General features: G+C 36.5%; 3 protein-coding genes across 8 annotated transcripts; 2 read left to right on the top strand and 1 right to left on the bottom strand.

Moving 5' to 3' along the window:
* The first annotated feature begins 3,002 nt into the window (after nucleotides 1-3,002).
* On the top strand, nucleotides 3,003-3,865 carry LOC122309064. Its single transcript, XM_043122423.1, has one exon. It carries the CDS (start codon nucleotides 3,180-3,182, stop codon nucleotides 3,663-3,665), a length of 486 nt encoding a protein of 161 aa, XP_042978357.1. The 5' UTR covers nucleotides 3,003-3,179; the 3' UTR covers nucleotides 3,666-3,865.
* Nucleotides 3,866-6,886: 3,021 nt separating this feature from the next.
* LOC122309663 lies at nucleotides 6,887-9,434 on the top strand. 2 transcript variants are annotated; one of them, XM_043123209.1, is made up of 4 exons: nucleotides 6,887-7,316; nucleotides 7,471-8,117; nucleotides 8,626-8,823; nucleotides 9,141-9,434. In XM_043123209.1, exons 1-4 carry the CDS (start codon nucleotides 6,899-6,901, stop codon nucleotides 9,183-9,185), a joined length of 1,308 nt encoding a protein of 435 aa, XP_042979143.1. In that variant the 5' UTR covers nucleotides 6,887-6,898; the 3' UTR covers nucleotides 9,186-9,434. The 2 variants fall into 2 exon arrangements, with proteins under 2 accessions (XP_042979143.1, XP_042979144.1); XM_043123210.1 differs by having other exon boundaries at nucleotides 8,626-8,835.
* Nucleotides 9,435-10,313: 879 nt separating this feature from the next.
* LOC122309662 (calcium-dependent protein kinase 26) lies at nucleotides 10,314-16,059 on the bottom strand. Of its 5 annotated transcripts, XM_043123205.1 has the most exons (10): nucleotides 15,871-16,057; nucleotides 15,646-15,729; nucleotides 14,693-15,538; nucleotides 14,180-14,323; nucleotides 13,943-14,095; nucleotides 13,287-13,402; nucleotides 12,845-13,012; nucleotides 11,752-11,976; nucleotides 11,005-11,151; nucleotides 10,314-10,603 (listed from the first exon to the last, which is right to left on the bottom strand). In XM_043123205.1, exons 3-9 carry the CDS (start codon nucleotides 15,459-15,461, stop codon nucleotides 11,029-11,031), a joined length of 1,698 nt encoding a protein of 565 aa, XP_042979139.1. In that variant the 5' UTR covers nucleotides 15,462-15,538; nucleotides 15,646-15,729; nucleotides 15,871-16,057; the 3' UTR covers nucleotides 10,314-10,603; nucleotides 11,005-11,028. The 5 variants fall into 5 exon arrangements, with proteins under 5 accessions (XP_042979139.1, XP_042979138.1, XP_042979140.1 ...); XM_043123204.1 differs by lacking the exon at nucleotides 15,646-15,729 and having other exon boundaries at nucleotides 15,871-16,056; XM_043123206.1 differs by lacking the exons at nucleotides 10,314-10,603; nucleotides 11,005-11,151; nucleotides 15,646-15,729 and having other exon boundaries at nucleotides 11,781-11,986; nucleotides 12,838-13,012; nucleotides 15,871-16,059.
* Nucleotides 16,060-17,053: the final 994 nt, after the last annotated feature.

Genomic DNA, 17,053 nt, shown 5'->3' with positions numbered 1-17,053 from the left:
GTCTTACTTCCTCCTGAACTACCATACTTGCCAGCTCATTCACATTCCATTTATCCTTAATAGAATTATAATGCATCTGGAATGGACCATACTGAGGTGGCAATGAGTTCAGAACAAACTGAACAATAAAGGACTCCTCTACCTTCATTCCCAGGGTTTGTAATCTAGCAGCAAGATTTGTCATTTCAAGGATATGCTCTTGCATTCCTTTGGCTCCATCATATTTTATGGTGGTAAGTCTAGCCATCAGTGTTCCTGCTAAAGACTTATCTGCAGACTTAAATCTCTCCTCAGTATTTTTCAAAAAACTTTGGGCATCCTCAACACTAGGGAGTGAATTTTTAATATTTTCAGATATGGTCATTTTCATGAACATTAGACTCAGCCTGTTTGATCTCTCCCACTGTTTAAATGACTCTTTCTCATCCCTGTTACTCTCTTCAGTGATGGGTGGTGGTTTTGGACTTGTAAGGGATGAGTCCAGGTCAAGGACCCCTAAGGTGAATCTGACTCGCTCAACCCACTCAGAAAAATTAGAGCCATTCAAAACAGGAACTGATGAAATTTGTGAATGTAATGATGTCGGTACATTTACTGCAAGAAAATATTCGTCACATAATGCTTTGAGTTAGACACTTATAAACAATAATCAGAATTTAAATAATTATGGATGAACTAGTAGTGTCATCAAAACCCTCCTTTGGGATAGATCTTAATACACAAAGTGTTATCACCAATATTAAATTCTGTGGATGAACTAAGTGTATCATCAGAATTCTCCTTTGGGAGTAAACTCTGACATACAAATTGTTCCCTCCAACTTTTTTTTTGATGGATGAACTAGTAGTGTCATCAAAACCCTCCTTTGGGAGTAGATCTTGATACACAAAGTGTTCATTCCAACCTTAATTTGATAGATGAACTAGTAGTATCATCAAGATTCTCCTTTGGGAGTAGATCTTGACACACAAAATTGTTCACTCTATCATATCCACCTTACTATGGAATTTAATGATTGTTCACCTAAATTAAAGAAAATCTTGTACCTTTGGGCAACCAAGTTTTTCTTTAATTTTGATGAAAATCACTTGTCCATATTGGATAAATAATTATATATAGCATGATAATAGGAGCCAATTCATACATGTATTTTATGTATGTAATAATAATATGCATATGACATTTAATAAAATGTAATACATGTATTTAACAATAATATCATGCAAATAACATTTAATAAAATTTAATGCATGTATGTAACAATAATAACATGCATATAACATTTAATCAAACTTTTCATACATGTAAATAACAATAATGACATGTATAAATAAATAAATAAAATTTGGAATTTTTTTTTTTTTTTTTTAATAAATCTGACCGGTCCGGTCCGGGTCTGAACCGGACCGGTTCAGCAAACCGGGCCAGACCTACTGTACAGGCCCGTCCCAACTTTTTTTTTTTTTTTTTGTTCATTTATTAGGCTGGCCACAGTAGTGGCTGTTACTTTTCTCTCGGGCTGGGCCAGAACCCACAACCCGGTCCATAGCTTAAGTAATTTACTTATTACTTATCAGAAGATAAGTAACAGGCTGGGCCCAAGTTCAGAGCCCGACCCAATTACTTAGCCTTTTACAATAAAACCGTAAGCCACTTCCCCTTCTTTTTCATATTGTCACAGCGCCGCACCAGTCCCCATTCCATTACATGGTGCCGGTGAGTAGTCCACAATGATGGATGTTGCCGGCAAAGAGAAGACCACAAGGGTCTTCGTCCACCTCCTGCCGCCGTCCCCAGGTCCCGTTCCTCCCCTTTTTTTTTTTTTTTTATAAACCTGTTCTTGCTGCCGCGACCAGTGGGCTTGACAACCCTCTGCCGCTGTTACAGAGGCACCGCGGAGGACTTCCACTCCTCCTCCCAGTGCCGACCTTAGGGCAACAACCATTCGGGGCTTCACAGACTCACAGCCCCTCATGCTGCACACTGCCGAAGCCACACGGTGGCCTTTCCTCAACCCACTCATTTCAGATACAATAAGTACAGTTCATGAAATCTAAAATACGTAATACTTTAAACAATACACGAGGAAGTGAAAATAAAACCAAAGAAGGAGATGTTCAGTACGGAATAATGAAAACCGAATTGCTTTTCATTAATGTGAGTGTATCGTTCTTTCTCAAATAGTAAATATATTATTTTTTAATCTTTTTCGATATAATGAAATCACAATACACGACAATATATATTTACTGAATATCTTATTAAGATCATAAAAAACCTATAACCTGTCTCTGATATCACATGTTAGATATTTTAACATGAACATTAATAAACGGATCTTCGATTTCATATGATCCACAATAATAAACAGTAATAAATAAATGCGTACCTTTCTCCATCAGTTTGATGAAGAATTAAATCTGGCTATGAGAGAAGGATCACCCTAGCAATTTCGTCTCACAAGTGTCTCACGATGGCAAAAGGCACTCTGATATTGTAGGTGAGAACTCTTTAATCCCTCAGTGCTATTTATAGATTTCTGACCATCAAGAAATCTAAGAGTTTGTATCTGACTATAATTAGAGATAGAGTTTTAATCTTATCTCTTAGGATTTCTGTTATCCCGTTATCACTCATTTTTAATCTGATAAACTTGAGCTATTTCAAATTTTATTAAGATGGGTGTGTGGGACATAGAGTTTAAATAAAACTCTTACAAATAAATCTGTAACTTGCATAAAAAATTTATTTTTGATAATAAATTTTATTTTTTTAAATAATCTGTTAATTTTATACATCTTAAAATTGTATTTAACGTAGAATAATTCAAAATGAGATGCATCAATTGTAATTATGCCTTAGAAAAAACAAACGTACAAGGATTGACCACCAACCCAAAAAGAGGAGAAAATGGTGTTAAAAATACAAGTTTTAAGAGTCATGTCATGGGACCGCACCATCGCAGATTCAAAGCAGGCGTCCGACCTCCAAAAAAAAAAACGAATAATAACAGCCTGTGATGGTGCTGTGAACGCTACATTTCACCTCTTTCCTTTTCTTTTCTTTCTTCCTTCCTCTACTTTTCCTCTAACCACTGACACCCCCACCACCACTAATACCAACGTTTCATTCTCTTACTCCTCCTCCTCCTCCTTGCGCTGCGAGATCAATACAATATCATGAGATCCATGATCCAAAACTTTCAGAACCGAAACTTTATACCCAATATGCCCACAAACCAAGCACTCCCAGTATCGCAAGCGGACTCCAAAGAACAAGGCCTGCGCAGAAGGCTGTCCTCTCTCTCCCTCAAGATTCAGCCCATTACTTCCCCCGCAACTTCATGGGCATTCCGCAGGTCAAAGTCCGTGTCCTCCATGGGAGAATATGCCGGTAGTTCCATAAGGGAATGGTGGGACTGGGGTTGGTCTTGGATTCTCTCAAGGAAGCCCATTTTCGCCAAGGATCTGGAACTGAACGAGGAAGAAGCCAAGATGCTTGGTTCTCATGACAAAGGTAGCTGGAGGCATGTTTTCTACAAGGTCAAGTCTGAGATCAGAAAGCTCGTTGGTTCTGACCATGTAGGACTTCCTCAAACCTACAGGTACGATTCCTACAACTACTCCCAGAATTTCGACGATGGAATTTCGAGAACCCAAGGTTGAGAACAAGTCCGGATGTCTCAGCACGAACATGTGGGGTACTGTATTCAAAGTCGCTAAAACCTTAATTTGATGGAATTTTGTATGGTTTTTTTCTTCTATTCTTTTCTGTACTTTTTTATATTCCTTGTTAATGTTCATTACTGGTCTGTAATTAGACAGAATATTATTCTATTACGTGGAAATATTGTTTGGAAAAGGAAGTTCATGAGTGTCTCTAGCTCTTGGTTGCCAAATCCGTTCTTTGGTTCATTTACTGATCTGTATATCGTACGTGTACGTGCTAATAGCCTCATAAATGTCGAGCCATGGATTTACAGCGACAAAAGGGAAATTGCATACAGGGGTTGCTCGATCGTTTACCCTCATCAGGGCGGTGTAAAGCTAGATCATGTTAAACTGCAATTATTTATAAACTTTGAAGGTTACCTTGTACAATAATATTCATTCCTTCATCGTGTAATGTAATACATGATTATATCAACTAGTCAGCTGTTTCCTCTTCCAAAATGTACGTACAATGTATTCAGTCTCTGTTTCCATATATACTATGATTGATGAACAAAGCAGCTTGCACTTCTCAATTTCACGTAACTTAAGGATCAGGATCCCATGATTTTTGTGAACAAAATCATTTCCCGGTCGGCCCCCCCGTGGGTCTAAAAGACGTTGTCTTGAGACTCAGGTTTTGTTGTTTACCTTTCTTCTCCCTTTCGTATCAATCAAATTAATCACAGCTCGACCGCGTTTTCAATTAATATTATAACTGGCACACTGGCCCGTCGGTGCATGGCATGTGCTGCAATATTGCTGTACCAAGGTGTATGCCAATCATTTTCCAGCAAGATTTGACACGAAGTTCTATTCGACCATCTGTCATCGTTTTCTGCTTTTCTCAAACGATGATAAACTTTATATATATATATATATATATACACGACGCTCAACATTACATTATATTGTTTTTGAGGTATATTGTCGAAGTTCCCATATATGTGTGCATGTGTTCGAGGCCCGGGGCGGGTACTTTTTGTCCGACAACTCGTATCCACAGACAGAGGACAGGGAAGGATGGGCCACATATTCTTCCTAGATAGATTGAAGAAGTGGGGTTCGTACGTAGCCGCGGCATCATCGCCTCGATATCAGAGAAAGTGTCGGTGCACAATCCCGCGGGTTGTTCAGTTGTCAACTATTATTTTCTAAGCAACAAGGGGACGGCCGGCGAGATGAATCTCTGGCCCGTTTTGACCAGAAAGCGCCACTCGTTTTTCTCTCTGTCACCAACAAAAGTTAAAAGAATTTACGTTATGTACAAGTTTGGTCTCTAATACGTACATAACATATTATAAAAGTTAAAAGCATTATTAATTAAACACATTCATATAAAATAATTAAATTGGTAAATAAATTGGTGGGGTATAAGGCACGCACATTAGAGGGCAGAATAATTTTTAAGACAAAAATTATATATACAGTCACTTTTACGTATTCTTTAACACATTCTATTGATGTGATTATCTACGTATTAGAGTGACATATCTTGATTTTGAAGTTTTGTAAATATATTACAAAATAAGTAATATTTTGAGATATAGTTTTCCCTCGAGATCCATGAAACCAAGGCAAATTCAAGAAAGCATTGGAAATTTTCTTATTATAAATTTGTTAATCAACGAGGTCTCCTTCAAAATTCAATCTCTCAATTTGCCTATATAACTTGGTGGGGTTGCGGCTTTAAGAAGTTACTCACATGGCAATAAAATGGAATATCACACGTTTTTTCTAAAGATATATTAAAGAAATAAATAATATAATTTAAAAAAAAAACATTTATCATAAAACTTTAAAATTCTACAGGAGTTTGATTGGAAAATGCATGTATTAGTTTTGAAACTATGAAATCACACTTGTGGTTATCGAACTTAGAGAAATTTCATTAAATTATCCGAGATGTATTTACAAAAGATTTTTTTAATCAGAATTTGTCTATAGATAAATATGCGGTGTCTCTGTAAAAAGAGATACTCCTTGAAATGAATTTTGTTTTAATAGAGACAAAAATATTGGTTGGAGTGTGACAATTCGAGGCCATTTTGAGGCATGTGGTACGTACGTAGGATCCAATTAATATAGTATGTTTGGTTGAAAACCATGCACGTTATATGTCATTGCTCTCAGCTATAATACTCTCACCACTCAAACTCCTGTTGTTTGAGAGTTTTAAACAACGAAGCTATCACTTCATTAATTAACAAGACAAACAACTCTCAATTATCTTTTCTAAAAGTAAAATTTTATATCATGTGGCTAATGGATTGATAAGTCTAGGAAAATGCTAAGGATCGATGGAAATTTTTTTATATATTTAGCCACTTTCATACAAAATTTTTGTTCACTACAAGAGAAAAGTCGTTTTTTCCGACAACAATTTTCGTCAAAAATATAAGTCCAAATCACTAGAAAAAGTTATTAATTGTGACAACTTTCGAGCACTCCCACTTGGCCGCTGTTAAACTTTCCAACTTATTCTATTGTCAAGATTTTTTAAAACATATCGCAAATACTAAATTATTACTGGTGGTTATATTGATGGCAATTAATTTAAAAAGATGTTGCAAATAAGGCATTAGATAAAACATAAATTATTTAGAATAATCATTTTGTGTTGAATAAAATAAATAGAAAATATTATTTACGACGATTTATTATGGCCTCTATAACATTTTTGGGGCGTATTGGCCCTGCTGGTAAATTTCTGACTCTTACTTTAGTCGCAATTAATCTTACTGTAATCAATATAGCTGCAAAATATCTTTGACGACGGTTAGTACTGGCCGCTGATGAAAATAAAAGGCAATGTTGCTCGTACTTTGTTGCGGTGGCTTATTGTCGCCGCAAATAAATTTTTATTCATGGCACTCAGTTGCAGCGAACGCACATGGCTGTAAATAAAATATCCCGCAATTTTGGATCACAGCTATTATATTTGTGTGACGCGATGTGTTTGCTATTGAAAATTATTAGGGAGGACAAATCAAAAATAAAATTATTAATTTTAAGAAAATGATTATAAAATTGTTTATACAAATTTAAAATGTGTAAATATGCATATTTAAAATTATTTAAAAAAAATCAAAACTCACTTAAAAAACCTTATTTAAACAAAAAAACATATACATTTTAAAATTATATTTAGAATAATAATTGAAATAATAGTTGTCGGGCTAAAATATATGGCCCAAGCAGGGAGTCTGAATATTCCCAAGGGGCTCTATCATTTTACTGGGGAATATTCTTTCGTCAATTTCATCATCCCCACTCCGCACTCCGCAGACCCCTCTCTCGCTTTCCCTCCCATCGATCCTCTGCCATCGCTGGTTTGGTTGGCGGAGGCTCCGAGAGGATATCATCCTGAAAAAAATATGGCATTAGCTGCGAATAGCGTAGTAATATCACAGAATAGAGCCTTGGGTTTCTCTTCTTCAAAGCTTCTTTCAAATCTTCATTCCCATTTACACACACACTCTTCCTCCTTCCAACAACGTATCCGTCGGATTCCCATCTCCACCACTACTGCATCTTCCTTTATCGTGAAGGCCACCCTCTCAGATGTTCAGTTTCGAGACCTCAATCCCGTTTCCACCACCACTAGTAAGTTGAATAATTTTTTCTTTTCCACACGGTTGATGAAAAGGAATTACAAATAATTGTTGAAAAAATTCGTTCTTTCATGTGCTTTAGAGTTTCCCGCATGATATATTATAACTCCACATCGAGTGATTTTGTGCTTTTTGATTTGTTGAAGCGTGGTCGGAGTTTTCGGGGAATGTATCTGGTGAATGGGATGGTTATGGAGCGGATTTCTCAAAGGAAGGGAAACCGATTGAACTTCCCGAGTCTGTTGTACCAGAAGCTTACAGGGAGTGGGAGGTGAAGGTGTTTGATTGGCAAACTCAGTGTCCAACCCTTGCTGAGCCAGAGGAGCGCCTTCTTGTTTACAAGTCAATCAAGTTACTTCCCACAGTTGGATGCGAAGCCGATGCTGCCACGCGGTATAGCATAGATGAGAGAATTATCGGTGGGGTAGAAGATAACAACAAAGTCTCTGCCTTCGCATATCATGCCAGTGGAAGCTACGTAGCTGTATGGCCGATTGAGGATATGGGCACGTCTAAATTGTTGGAGTTGGAGTACTGTTTGGTTAATCCTCAAGATCGGGAGTCCCGTGTGAGGATGATTCAGGTTGTCCGTGTAGATAGAACGAAGATGGGGTTACAGAATGTTAAAGTATTTCGTGAGCAGTGGTACGGGCCTTTCAGAAATGGGGAACAGTTGGGAGGGTGTGCTATCCGGGATTCTGGATTTGCTGCCACTGAGACCATGGAAGCGTCAGAAGTTGCTGGTGTTTGGCAGGGACCTCATGCTGTTGCCACTTTCGATGTTTTTCAGACTGTAAGTAATGGAATATCTATCTCCTTTTATTTGTGCTTTTTGGGCTATATTTCATGCTTCATGATGTTCGTGATGACAGTTGTAAACTGAAGACCCAAATATTTAGTGTTGTTTTTTGAAGTGAAATTCAACGTAATTATCAAAATTTTTCGTTAGCATTGAATGGAACAAGTATATGTTGTTTAAGGCAATAAAGTAGTCTGGTTAGGGAACTACCAGGTACAGAATATGGTTGGCTAGTGATTTCACTACTACAATGAAGCTTCAACTGCTATAAAATCGGTGATGTGGTAAAATGAAAAGGATGCAAGAAATCAAAGGTAGTCATTGGAGGAATCATTCAGATAATGTTGCTTCAATCACTCAACAGTCAACATGAAATTGATGCATAATAGATAACTCCATGCCTAGAATAGCTTGGGTGGGGGGGACTTGAATCCTACCTTACTAGAGTCCCTCAAATTCCTAGCAAAAAAAAGGTGCTCTTACTTCGTCTTGATAATTGCAGGACTTTCTTCGAGAAGTTGTAGGTGACAGTGTACGGAAGTCAGTGAGAGATGAATCTGACCTTATATTGCTTCCCAAGCAACTGTGGTGCTCACTTAAAGAAAGCGCTGATGATGAGACTTGTAGTGAAGTGGGATGGCTCTTTGATCATGGACGTGCAATCACATCTAGGTGCATCTTCTCTGCTGCAAAGTTGAAGGCAAGTTGATATATATGTTTGTTTCAATCAGTGGTCTCAAGTTTTCTAGAATCTTGCCCAGGTTATTAGGCCTATTGAGAGCATGTGGGGAAAACAATTAGTTTTGACTTGGTTTAGAAGCAGGAAAAGAAAAGCAAGTCCATGACTGTCCTTGTCATAATTTGGCTTAAACTTCCCATTTTCTTGCGTGTATAATTATTCAGTTTCATCTGCATCCTAATTTCTTCTTGCGAACTTGAATGCTCAACAGATTATCAAGCTAAAACGCTTGTGGTGGACCAATTTTGATTTGACGTCAGCTGTTGTTTCTTTTGCAGGAAGTGTCAATATCATGTGAAACAAGAGCTGCAGAGGATGCATAGCAATAGATAACGAGTCAGATCGGCTTTCACCCAGAAAGTTACCCTGTACTTTGACTAGTACATCAAATTCAACCAGAAAGAGGGAGGGCAAATTGTAATGGAGTGTATCTTATTGCCTTTATTAGTACTTCTGACTAACAATTGAGAATGACAATGTACAACTTTCTCTGCGTATAACGCATTGGCCGGCCCACCTGTGTTAGAGCCGCATGCTGGCAGTAAATAAATGTCTTCAAGAATGAACCTCAACTTCAAACCTCGTGCACATGATAGCACAAAACAAAGCGCAATGCTCCCCATGTTCTTTTGCTATTCATTGCCTTTAAGGGGCCACTCTTTTGCGTTTTGTATTTGACCGGAATCGAACCTTTTGTTCCAGCATCTGGAATCGAACCTTTTGACTGTTGTGGCTAAATTCCCCGGGAGAAGGATGGTGCATCTGACACAGGCAATTGCCAGTGTCCCTTTATGACGGCACAACAACATGCGTCTCCTGCCCTAAACTTCGTTGGTCTCCTACCTAAAAGCATTCTTGCAATGACTAGTACTTCATGGGGGAAAACTGGCATTCTCAATCTACAAAAACAATATTTGCATTTTGCACTCCAAACCATCAAAAACCTGAAACATAACAAGTGACTGAGCAGTTTGAGGGTTTAACATGTCAATTTTAATAGTTTGAGGTATAAAATGTAGAACACTGTAAGTTTGGAAGTTCAAAATGCATTTTTTTTTTCTTATCTATGGAACTTGTATTTACACGCTCTACGGCATAGTATGTTAGCCTATATTTTTATGAGAAATATCTTATTCACAAAAAGATTATATAAAAGTAAATTCATAATTTTTTTTTTCCTTTTAATAAATAAACCCACAAATTACCGTAACTTGATATGATTTATTAAATTGTAAAATTATTTTTATTGTAAATCTAACGCATCACATGAAATTATATCAGTTTGTGGGATCTCGTTGTTGTAGCAATTCTCTATTTTCATATTCACCTTGGAAACCTATTATTATTGATCCCGGTGGTCTCTCAATTTTCCCAAGACTAAATCGGAAAGGCAATATTAATTTTACATCCTCATAATCAAAGCAAAGCCTGAAGTAAAGAGACATTATCCGTAAATCAAAACCCTTTTCTTTCAAATATAAACAGAAACCCCCAAGTGAAAAGACCACCAAATAATTCAGCAATTTGAAAAAGATGTAACAATCCACACTCTTTTTAAGTCTACGGCGCTAATACATAATTCTTTCAGTCATACAGCATCAATCAAATAGAAAATGCCCCAGCATACAACCTCCAAGACCAAAATCTTCTGTGAGACCATGATGCGGTTTCGGGAGCGGGGAGGAATCAAAATTGTTTCTCAAAGCTTCATCACTAATTTTCTTCTCTCTTGCTGTACAACCTGCCAATGTGCCATATCATAATTTTGGAGCAGTGAGCACCTTCATAGTTAAACAGGTTAAAATAGTCCCCTTATAAATACCTGATTAACCTAATTTTGGGTAAAAGAATTGCAAGGTACACAGATTAGTCCAGTTTATCTCATGTTTCATGATTCCTTGTTCACTAAATAATCCATCACTTGAAACTAGCCCAAATCATTTTATCATCCAATTAAGAAGCTAGTTTGAACCTTCAACTCTTGTTGCAGAATTCACTGATTAGAACGGTTATCATTTGTCATTTCAGCTTAAACGTAAATTTTGATTGTCCACTGGAATAAAATATCCTTGTCCACCCAGTATCACGAGACTCAAAGAACAGGAAAAGGGAAACAACTCAGAGTCACAAAGTTGAACATACCTGATATGATAAACTTGCAGGGAGCTATAGAGCATCAGGTCCATCTCTCATGCTCAAATTCAGACTGTTTCTCATAGTTCGTCTTCCAATTCCAGCATTTCCCTTTTGCATCATGGCAACAAATTCACCATAATCAATCCTTCCATCCTAAAACAAGACATATACAGTAGCACATCAGAGATTGCTCAACAAAGATATAGGGAAAAACAAAAAACAAAGCAAGCAAATAGGATAGAAGACAAGGGAGGAAAGCCTCATCTAACTTTTTCTTTTTTTAAACAACAGTAATAAGGGAATCTGCTTGCAAACCTCCACAAATTTCGCCATCTCAATTTAGTTATGTAATATGTGCTGTAGATAGCAGGTTTATAAACCTGACCATCATAAGTTCTCAATATATAAAATTATGAAAGGAGAATCCAGATGGAAGCTAACCCATACTCCCATTATTTAATGCACAATGCTTATAAACCTGACCATCATAAGTTCTCATCATTACAATTTTTCCAAATTTCTATACAAAATATAATAAACAATTCAATTTTCAAATCCCAAAACAATAATATTATTAACAAAATAATATTTTAATAATATTTTATTCAACTTTCATCTAAAACTATCTCATCTCATCTCACTATCCAAACTGCACTTGATGAAATGTAATTATAAGGCAATTAAAACTTATATTTCAAGTCTCAAAACCGACTTCAAGCTCTCTGCCCACGCAAACAAACGTAGATGACTTACATTATCTTGATCGACCTCCCTGATTATATCTTCAAGAAATACATCAGTCATATTATGTTCCGCACAAGCATGCTGGAGCTCATCAACTGTAATGTAACCGCTTCCATCCTTGTCAAAATACTGAAATGCAGCAACAAGATGTTCCTCACGTTCTAGTTTGTTAAGATGAACTGTTGCCGCTATAAATTCCCCATAGTCAATAGTCCCACTGTTGTCCACATCAGCCTGCACAGAGCTAAAATAGCTCAGGTAAAAGGAAATATCGAACCCATGAAATAATATTTTAAGCTCAATAATCCAATAGGGCAATGTCACCCCCATATTAAACTTCAATGATAGATCAAAAGAAGTAATTGAGGGGGTCCTATAGCAAAAACAAAGAGACATAATAACTTCTTGATTTCCAAGATGCTTTCAAAGGATGCAAACTTAATTGCTTTCTAAGTATGAAAATTACAAATTAACACAAGGCACTGAGTGAGCTAAATAATTCAAACACGACCACCACTTCTTCATTACAACAAATGCAAAAAAAGAATTGTTGTTCTACTAGTTGGCCCATATTACAACATCCATCCAACAAAATAGAATGGAAAAATCCTCTACTTTTCCATTAAAGTTTCATAAATAAAAAGTTTCCCTGTAGTCAATCATTTGTTTCACTCATCTGCTGCTCTGTGTTCATCCTAACAAGAGTGCATCTTTGCTATTGCTTCATTTGAGTTCACATGTATTGCATGCCCCCGTGTGCTAATGTTGCTCAATTCAGGATATTGGGATCCACATTAATTCTTTGTTATAGATGGCACTTGGGTGTGTAGCAGAAGAAGTCAGGTAGTGTTTATCACGTTCTAACATAATAATGTTGTTTGTAAAGCATGTGACACTTCTGAGGAGTAAGCCATATGATTTACACATAATGTTCTGAACAAATATGAAACTGGGCATTGTGCGTCGCTGTTATTTCTTTATACACTCCTAAATGTCTATCACATTTGCTGTGCCAATGGAATGATATGAAGAAGACAACAAAGAGAATGACGAAAAAGATTTAGGTGATAGAGAAATATTAGTGGCAGAACAAACATCTTACGGCATCCATAAGATCACGTATTTCTATATCTTTCAAGGTAGAGCCATATCTTCGCAAACCAGCTTTCAGTTCATCGAATGTTATCGAACCACTGTTATCGGTATCCATTGCCTGAAACATTTCTCTCAAACCAGCAATCTCCTCCTCGGAAAGGCTTTCAGCTATAAACTGATCACAAAATAGAGGTATAGAAGTTCAGTCAATAGCAAAAAGTAGATTCAGTATTTAATAGAGGCATGCCAAAAGTCAACATCGAATATTGGTATGCTTTTTAAATAAACAGTCAGTATGATTTTTTTTTACTGTTTACCATACTGAAATAAACAGTCAGTATGATGATGTAGAGTGCAATGTTGCATCTAGAAGTTTATTCAAGCTCATAACACACACACTCTCTCCCTCTCTCTTCCCCCCCTCCTTTTTCTCTTTCACCCATACATACCCGTAAAGCCATCTTCTTTAACTTGTTCATTGCAGAGAACTGCTTGAGACGAGACAGTACAGCAGGACCCAGCGCTCTATCGGGAGCAACTCCATTTTCACCTATCCATGGATGGCCTAAACAAATTATTGAGAAAGATCAGATAGAGAATATCTTAAAACTAGTTCAAATGAAAAATAATGCAATAATTAGAAAACTACAATAACAGATATGGAAAATTCCTACTTTAGCAGATTTTCCTTTTATTCTCATTTAGCAAATAAAGATATTAGTCACTTGACAGCTAGACCTATTTAAAAATTGTAAGATGTAAATAAAACAATAAATCACATATGGATGTTAATCTATATAGTTTACTCAACGTGCATTCATCAAAGAGGCAAAGACAGTGTAGCATTTATAAGTTTTTAAACATGAATTGCATAGTAGATCAACCTGAAAACCTACTTCAGAAAGTCAAAAAGTTTGCATTAACACTGGAAAACATCGAAATAGTAGTGTCTCAGCAGCATGCACATGTTTCATGTCATGATGGAGCCTATTAGTCATCGAGAACAACAACTAAAAAGCAGTTTGATTCATCCCATCCACATTAGAGAGTCCAAATAATTCTGTAAGGTCATGAAGATAATGATGGATGGAAAGCTTAAACATACATAAAACTTCATGAGCAGTTAAACGTTCTGAAGGTTGAGAACACAGCATTTTCCGGATTAGGTCTTTTGCACTGTCAGTTATTAGGGGCCATGGGTCTGATTCAAAGTCAATATGTCCCTTCAACACCGCATCAAATATTCCTTGCTGCGTTTCTGAATCGCCAACAGATAAAGCTTTCAGTAAATGCACACAGAATGAAACTTTTCACCCATTTATACACACACACACATATGTACCTGCCCAAAATGGTGGCACACCACTTAGCAATATATACAGTATGACCCCTGCTGTCCATACATCTGCTTCTGGCCCATAATGCTTGAGAAGTACCTCGGGTGCGACATAATATGGGCTTCCAACCACATCAGTGAAAACTTGCCCTAAAGTAGTAAATCACATTCAAAATATTAGCACCCCTGTGCTTGCCTCGAGAAATGTATTTTTTGAACTATGTAATCATTAACTTCACAAGTATCTTGCATGTCATTTCTTATCAAACGCACCTCCCATTAAGTTCACATCTACCAGGTTGCCATGCACACAATAAAATTCTGAACTTTAAAACATACAAATGCTCCGTTGCGTTTGGAGTAAATAATAGGACCTATATAATTTCAAAAAATGCATAGAGCAATAACAAAGAGACAAAATTAGGTGCTTCATCACCATAATTTTGCCACCAACCGATCTGAAAAATACAAATTACAAGAGGGGAAAAATAAAAGAAGCACGGGCGCTTATTAAGTTACCTGGCTTGAAGAAAACAGAGAGCCCAAAATCAATGGCTTTGAGAGAGAAATCATCATCCTTGTTAACCAACAAAAAGTTCTCAGGCTTTAGATCTCTATGCATAACACCAAGCGAGTGACAAGCTTCAACAACACCTACAATGATCTTTGTCAATTCAGCAGCCTTCCTCTCAGTGTAATGTCCCCTCTGAATGATCCGGTCAAACAGCTCACCGCCGCCACAAAGCTCCATCACAATATGCACATACAAGGAATCTTCATAAGCACCCTTGATGGTCACGATATTCTTGTGACCAGCCAAATGATGCATTATCTGAATCTCTCTCCTAACATCGTCCACATCCTCCTTAGAAATCAACTTCCTCTTCGAGATTGACTTACACGCATACTCGCTCCCGGTGGCATTCTCGGTGCATAAATAAGTTGTCCCGAACTGTCCCTGTCCTAGTTTACGACCCAACGTGTAAAGATCACGAATGTTGTCGGTCTTATGACCTAAAACATAATAAGATTGGTTATCGGTGCAACGTTTCATGATGGCTTCCTTTTTGGAGGGACTAATATCGGGTAAAAAGTTGTGATTTATGGGATTTTCTTTGGAGAACTCTTGGGCAAAAAGCTGTTGGGAATTCAAGCTAGGAGGAGAGTGGTCGGAAACGGAGCGGTCAGAAGGGGTGTGGCGCTTGGAAGTGGAAGCTGAACGTTCGTCGGGCTGGCCGTAGCCCTGAAAATATTTCCCTTTGAAAGATCCACGGCATGTATTGCCCATGAAACAACCACAATTCCGCCCACTCTAACTTCACTGCCTTTTCGTCATCCACTGATCCCTCACCAATTTTTAATTAACTGAACAAAAGAAACAAATAAATAAAGACTGTCAGTCTCTAATCCTAAATCAAAAGAAACAAAAGAGCTAATTTCAAAATCTAACTGTCATAAAGAAAACGAGAAACCAAAATCTGCAATTTCCCAGGAAAAATCGTCTATCAAAACAAAGAGAGCCGTGGGATTCGTCCGAACAGTAATACGTGATCAGTCTGCCAATCCAATATTAAATTTTGAAACACAATCACAAACTACAGAAGAAATGAATAGATCAAGATGAACAGAAGACAGACATTAGGGAACATATAATAAATACAGAGAGAGAGAGAGAGAGAGAGAGATGGAGCTTTTACCAGTTGGTGGAAAATGATGGAAAAGAGAAAACGAAGGCAACGTAGCTTATAGTTGGAGATGTTTAATGGTGATTTGAAGACACTGCCATTTTTAACAGCTCCTCTTCTTCCTTCTTCCTTCTTCCTTCCTACTCTTCTTTATTTTTATTTATTTCGTTTTTTGTTGTTATTTTAGGATGGCCCTGCTGGGAAACATCGGAGCTTATTGCTGACCAGCTATCTCTCTCTCTCTCTTCCATTTTCTATTTTCTTTTTCATTTTTCTTTTAATTTTTTCGAGGATAATTTCTCTTCATCCAAACAATTATGATTTTATAATTCGTTCTGTCTTTACCGTTTTGACCGGCGGATGGGATACAAACGTTGGAGTTTCCCCGTCGCTGATTGGTGGGTAGATGACACGCGCGACTAAAGGTTATGGGTCTTTGGTGTCGTATGGTCAAAACCTTTGGGCTGCATTTTCTGACCGATAAATCTAGCTCCTAAATTTAGACACTGTCTGTTTTGGTTTTGTGTACGAGTGGTGCTTGAACCCCACTTCTGTTTTTTGTGGCTTTTCCTCTGAACTTTCTTCCCATGTTTTTGCCTTTTCTGAGCTGGATTTTTCATGGAAAATTTCGACACGGTTGTCGGAGCTCCCTTATTTTGAGCTCCTGTATATTTCATTAAATTTATAAATTAAAATAATTTTATATAATATATTATATTTATTCTATAATAAAAATAATTTTATATTTTGATATAATATATTATTAAACGATAATTTATAAATTTATTTTTATAATAATCTTTTATGGTTAAAACTATCATCGTTTATCTTTATTAGTTTTATTTAAAAAATATAAATTTTATATATTTTCTAATTTAAAAAATATATTACGAGTCTGTGAGATGATCACGTTACTGAAAACAACAAAATTGAAATATATAAATATTCTTTTATGTTGATTATAAAACTTATTGAATTGACTTGTTTTTCTTTTAATCTAAACAAAAGGCCAAAAAGTCAGTAATTTTTTGTTTGGTTATACGAATCAAATCATCTCATATAATTATTATAATTTTTTTAAATTTTTACATAAAATATAATAAAAAATTTAATTAATTTAAATTTTATAATAAAAATTATATTTTAAAAATATTTTATTTAATTTTTATCTTATTTTATTTGATCTGATGAAATA

This window comes from Carya illinoinensis, chromosome 5, assembly GCF_018687715.1.
Source record: "Carya illinoinensis cultivar Pawnee chromosome 5, C.illinoinensisPawnee_v1, whole genome shotgun sequence".
NCBI classification, from domain to species: Eukaryota; Viridiplantae; Streptophyta; class Magnoliopsida; order Fagales; family Juglandaceae; genus Carya; species Carya illinoinensis.
This window is presented reverse-complemented; position numbering and strand designations above follow the sequence as displayed.

Bases quoted from the DNA above. Each gene is read 5' to 3' on its own strand.
- LOC122309064 (XM_043122423.1), top strand. From the start codon at position 3,180: ATGAGATCCATGATCCAAAACTTTCAGAACCGAAACTTTATACCCAAT.
- LOC122309662 (XM_043123205.1), bottom strand. From the start codon at position 15,461: ATGGGCAATACATGCCGTGGATCTTTCAAAGGGAAATATTTTCAGGGC. The intron at 14,096-14,179 runs GTACATATGTGT...TTGGCGATTCAG, and splicing joins TGTGCCACCATTTTGGGCAG to AAACGCAGCAAGGAATATTT. The intron at 13,403-13,942 runs GTATGTTTAAGC...TAATTTGTTTAG, and splicing joins AACTGCTCATGAAGTTTTAT to GCCATCCATGGATAGGTGAA.
- LOC122309663 (XM_043123209.1), top strand. From the start codon at position 6,899: ATGGCCCAAGCAGGGAGTCTGAATATTCCCAAGGGGCTCTATCATTTT. The intron at 8,118-8,625 runs GTAAGTAATGGA...TGATAATTGCAG, and splicing joins CTTTCGATGTTTTTCAGACT to GACTTTCTTCGAGAAGTTGT. The intron at 8,824-9,140 runs GCAAGTTGATAT...TTTCTTTTGCAG, and splicing joins TCTCTGCTGCAAAGTTGAAG to GAAGTGTCAATATCATGTGA.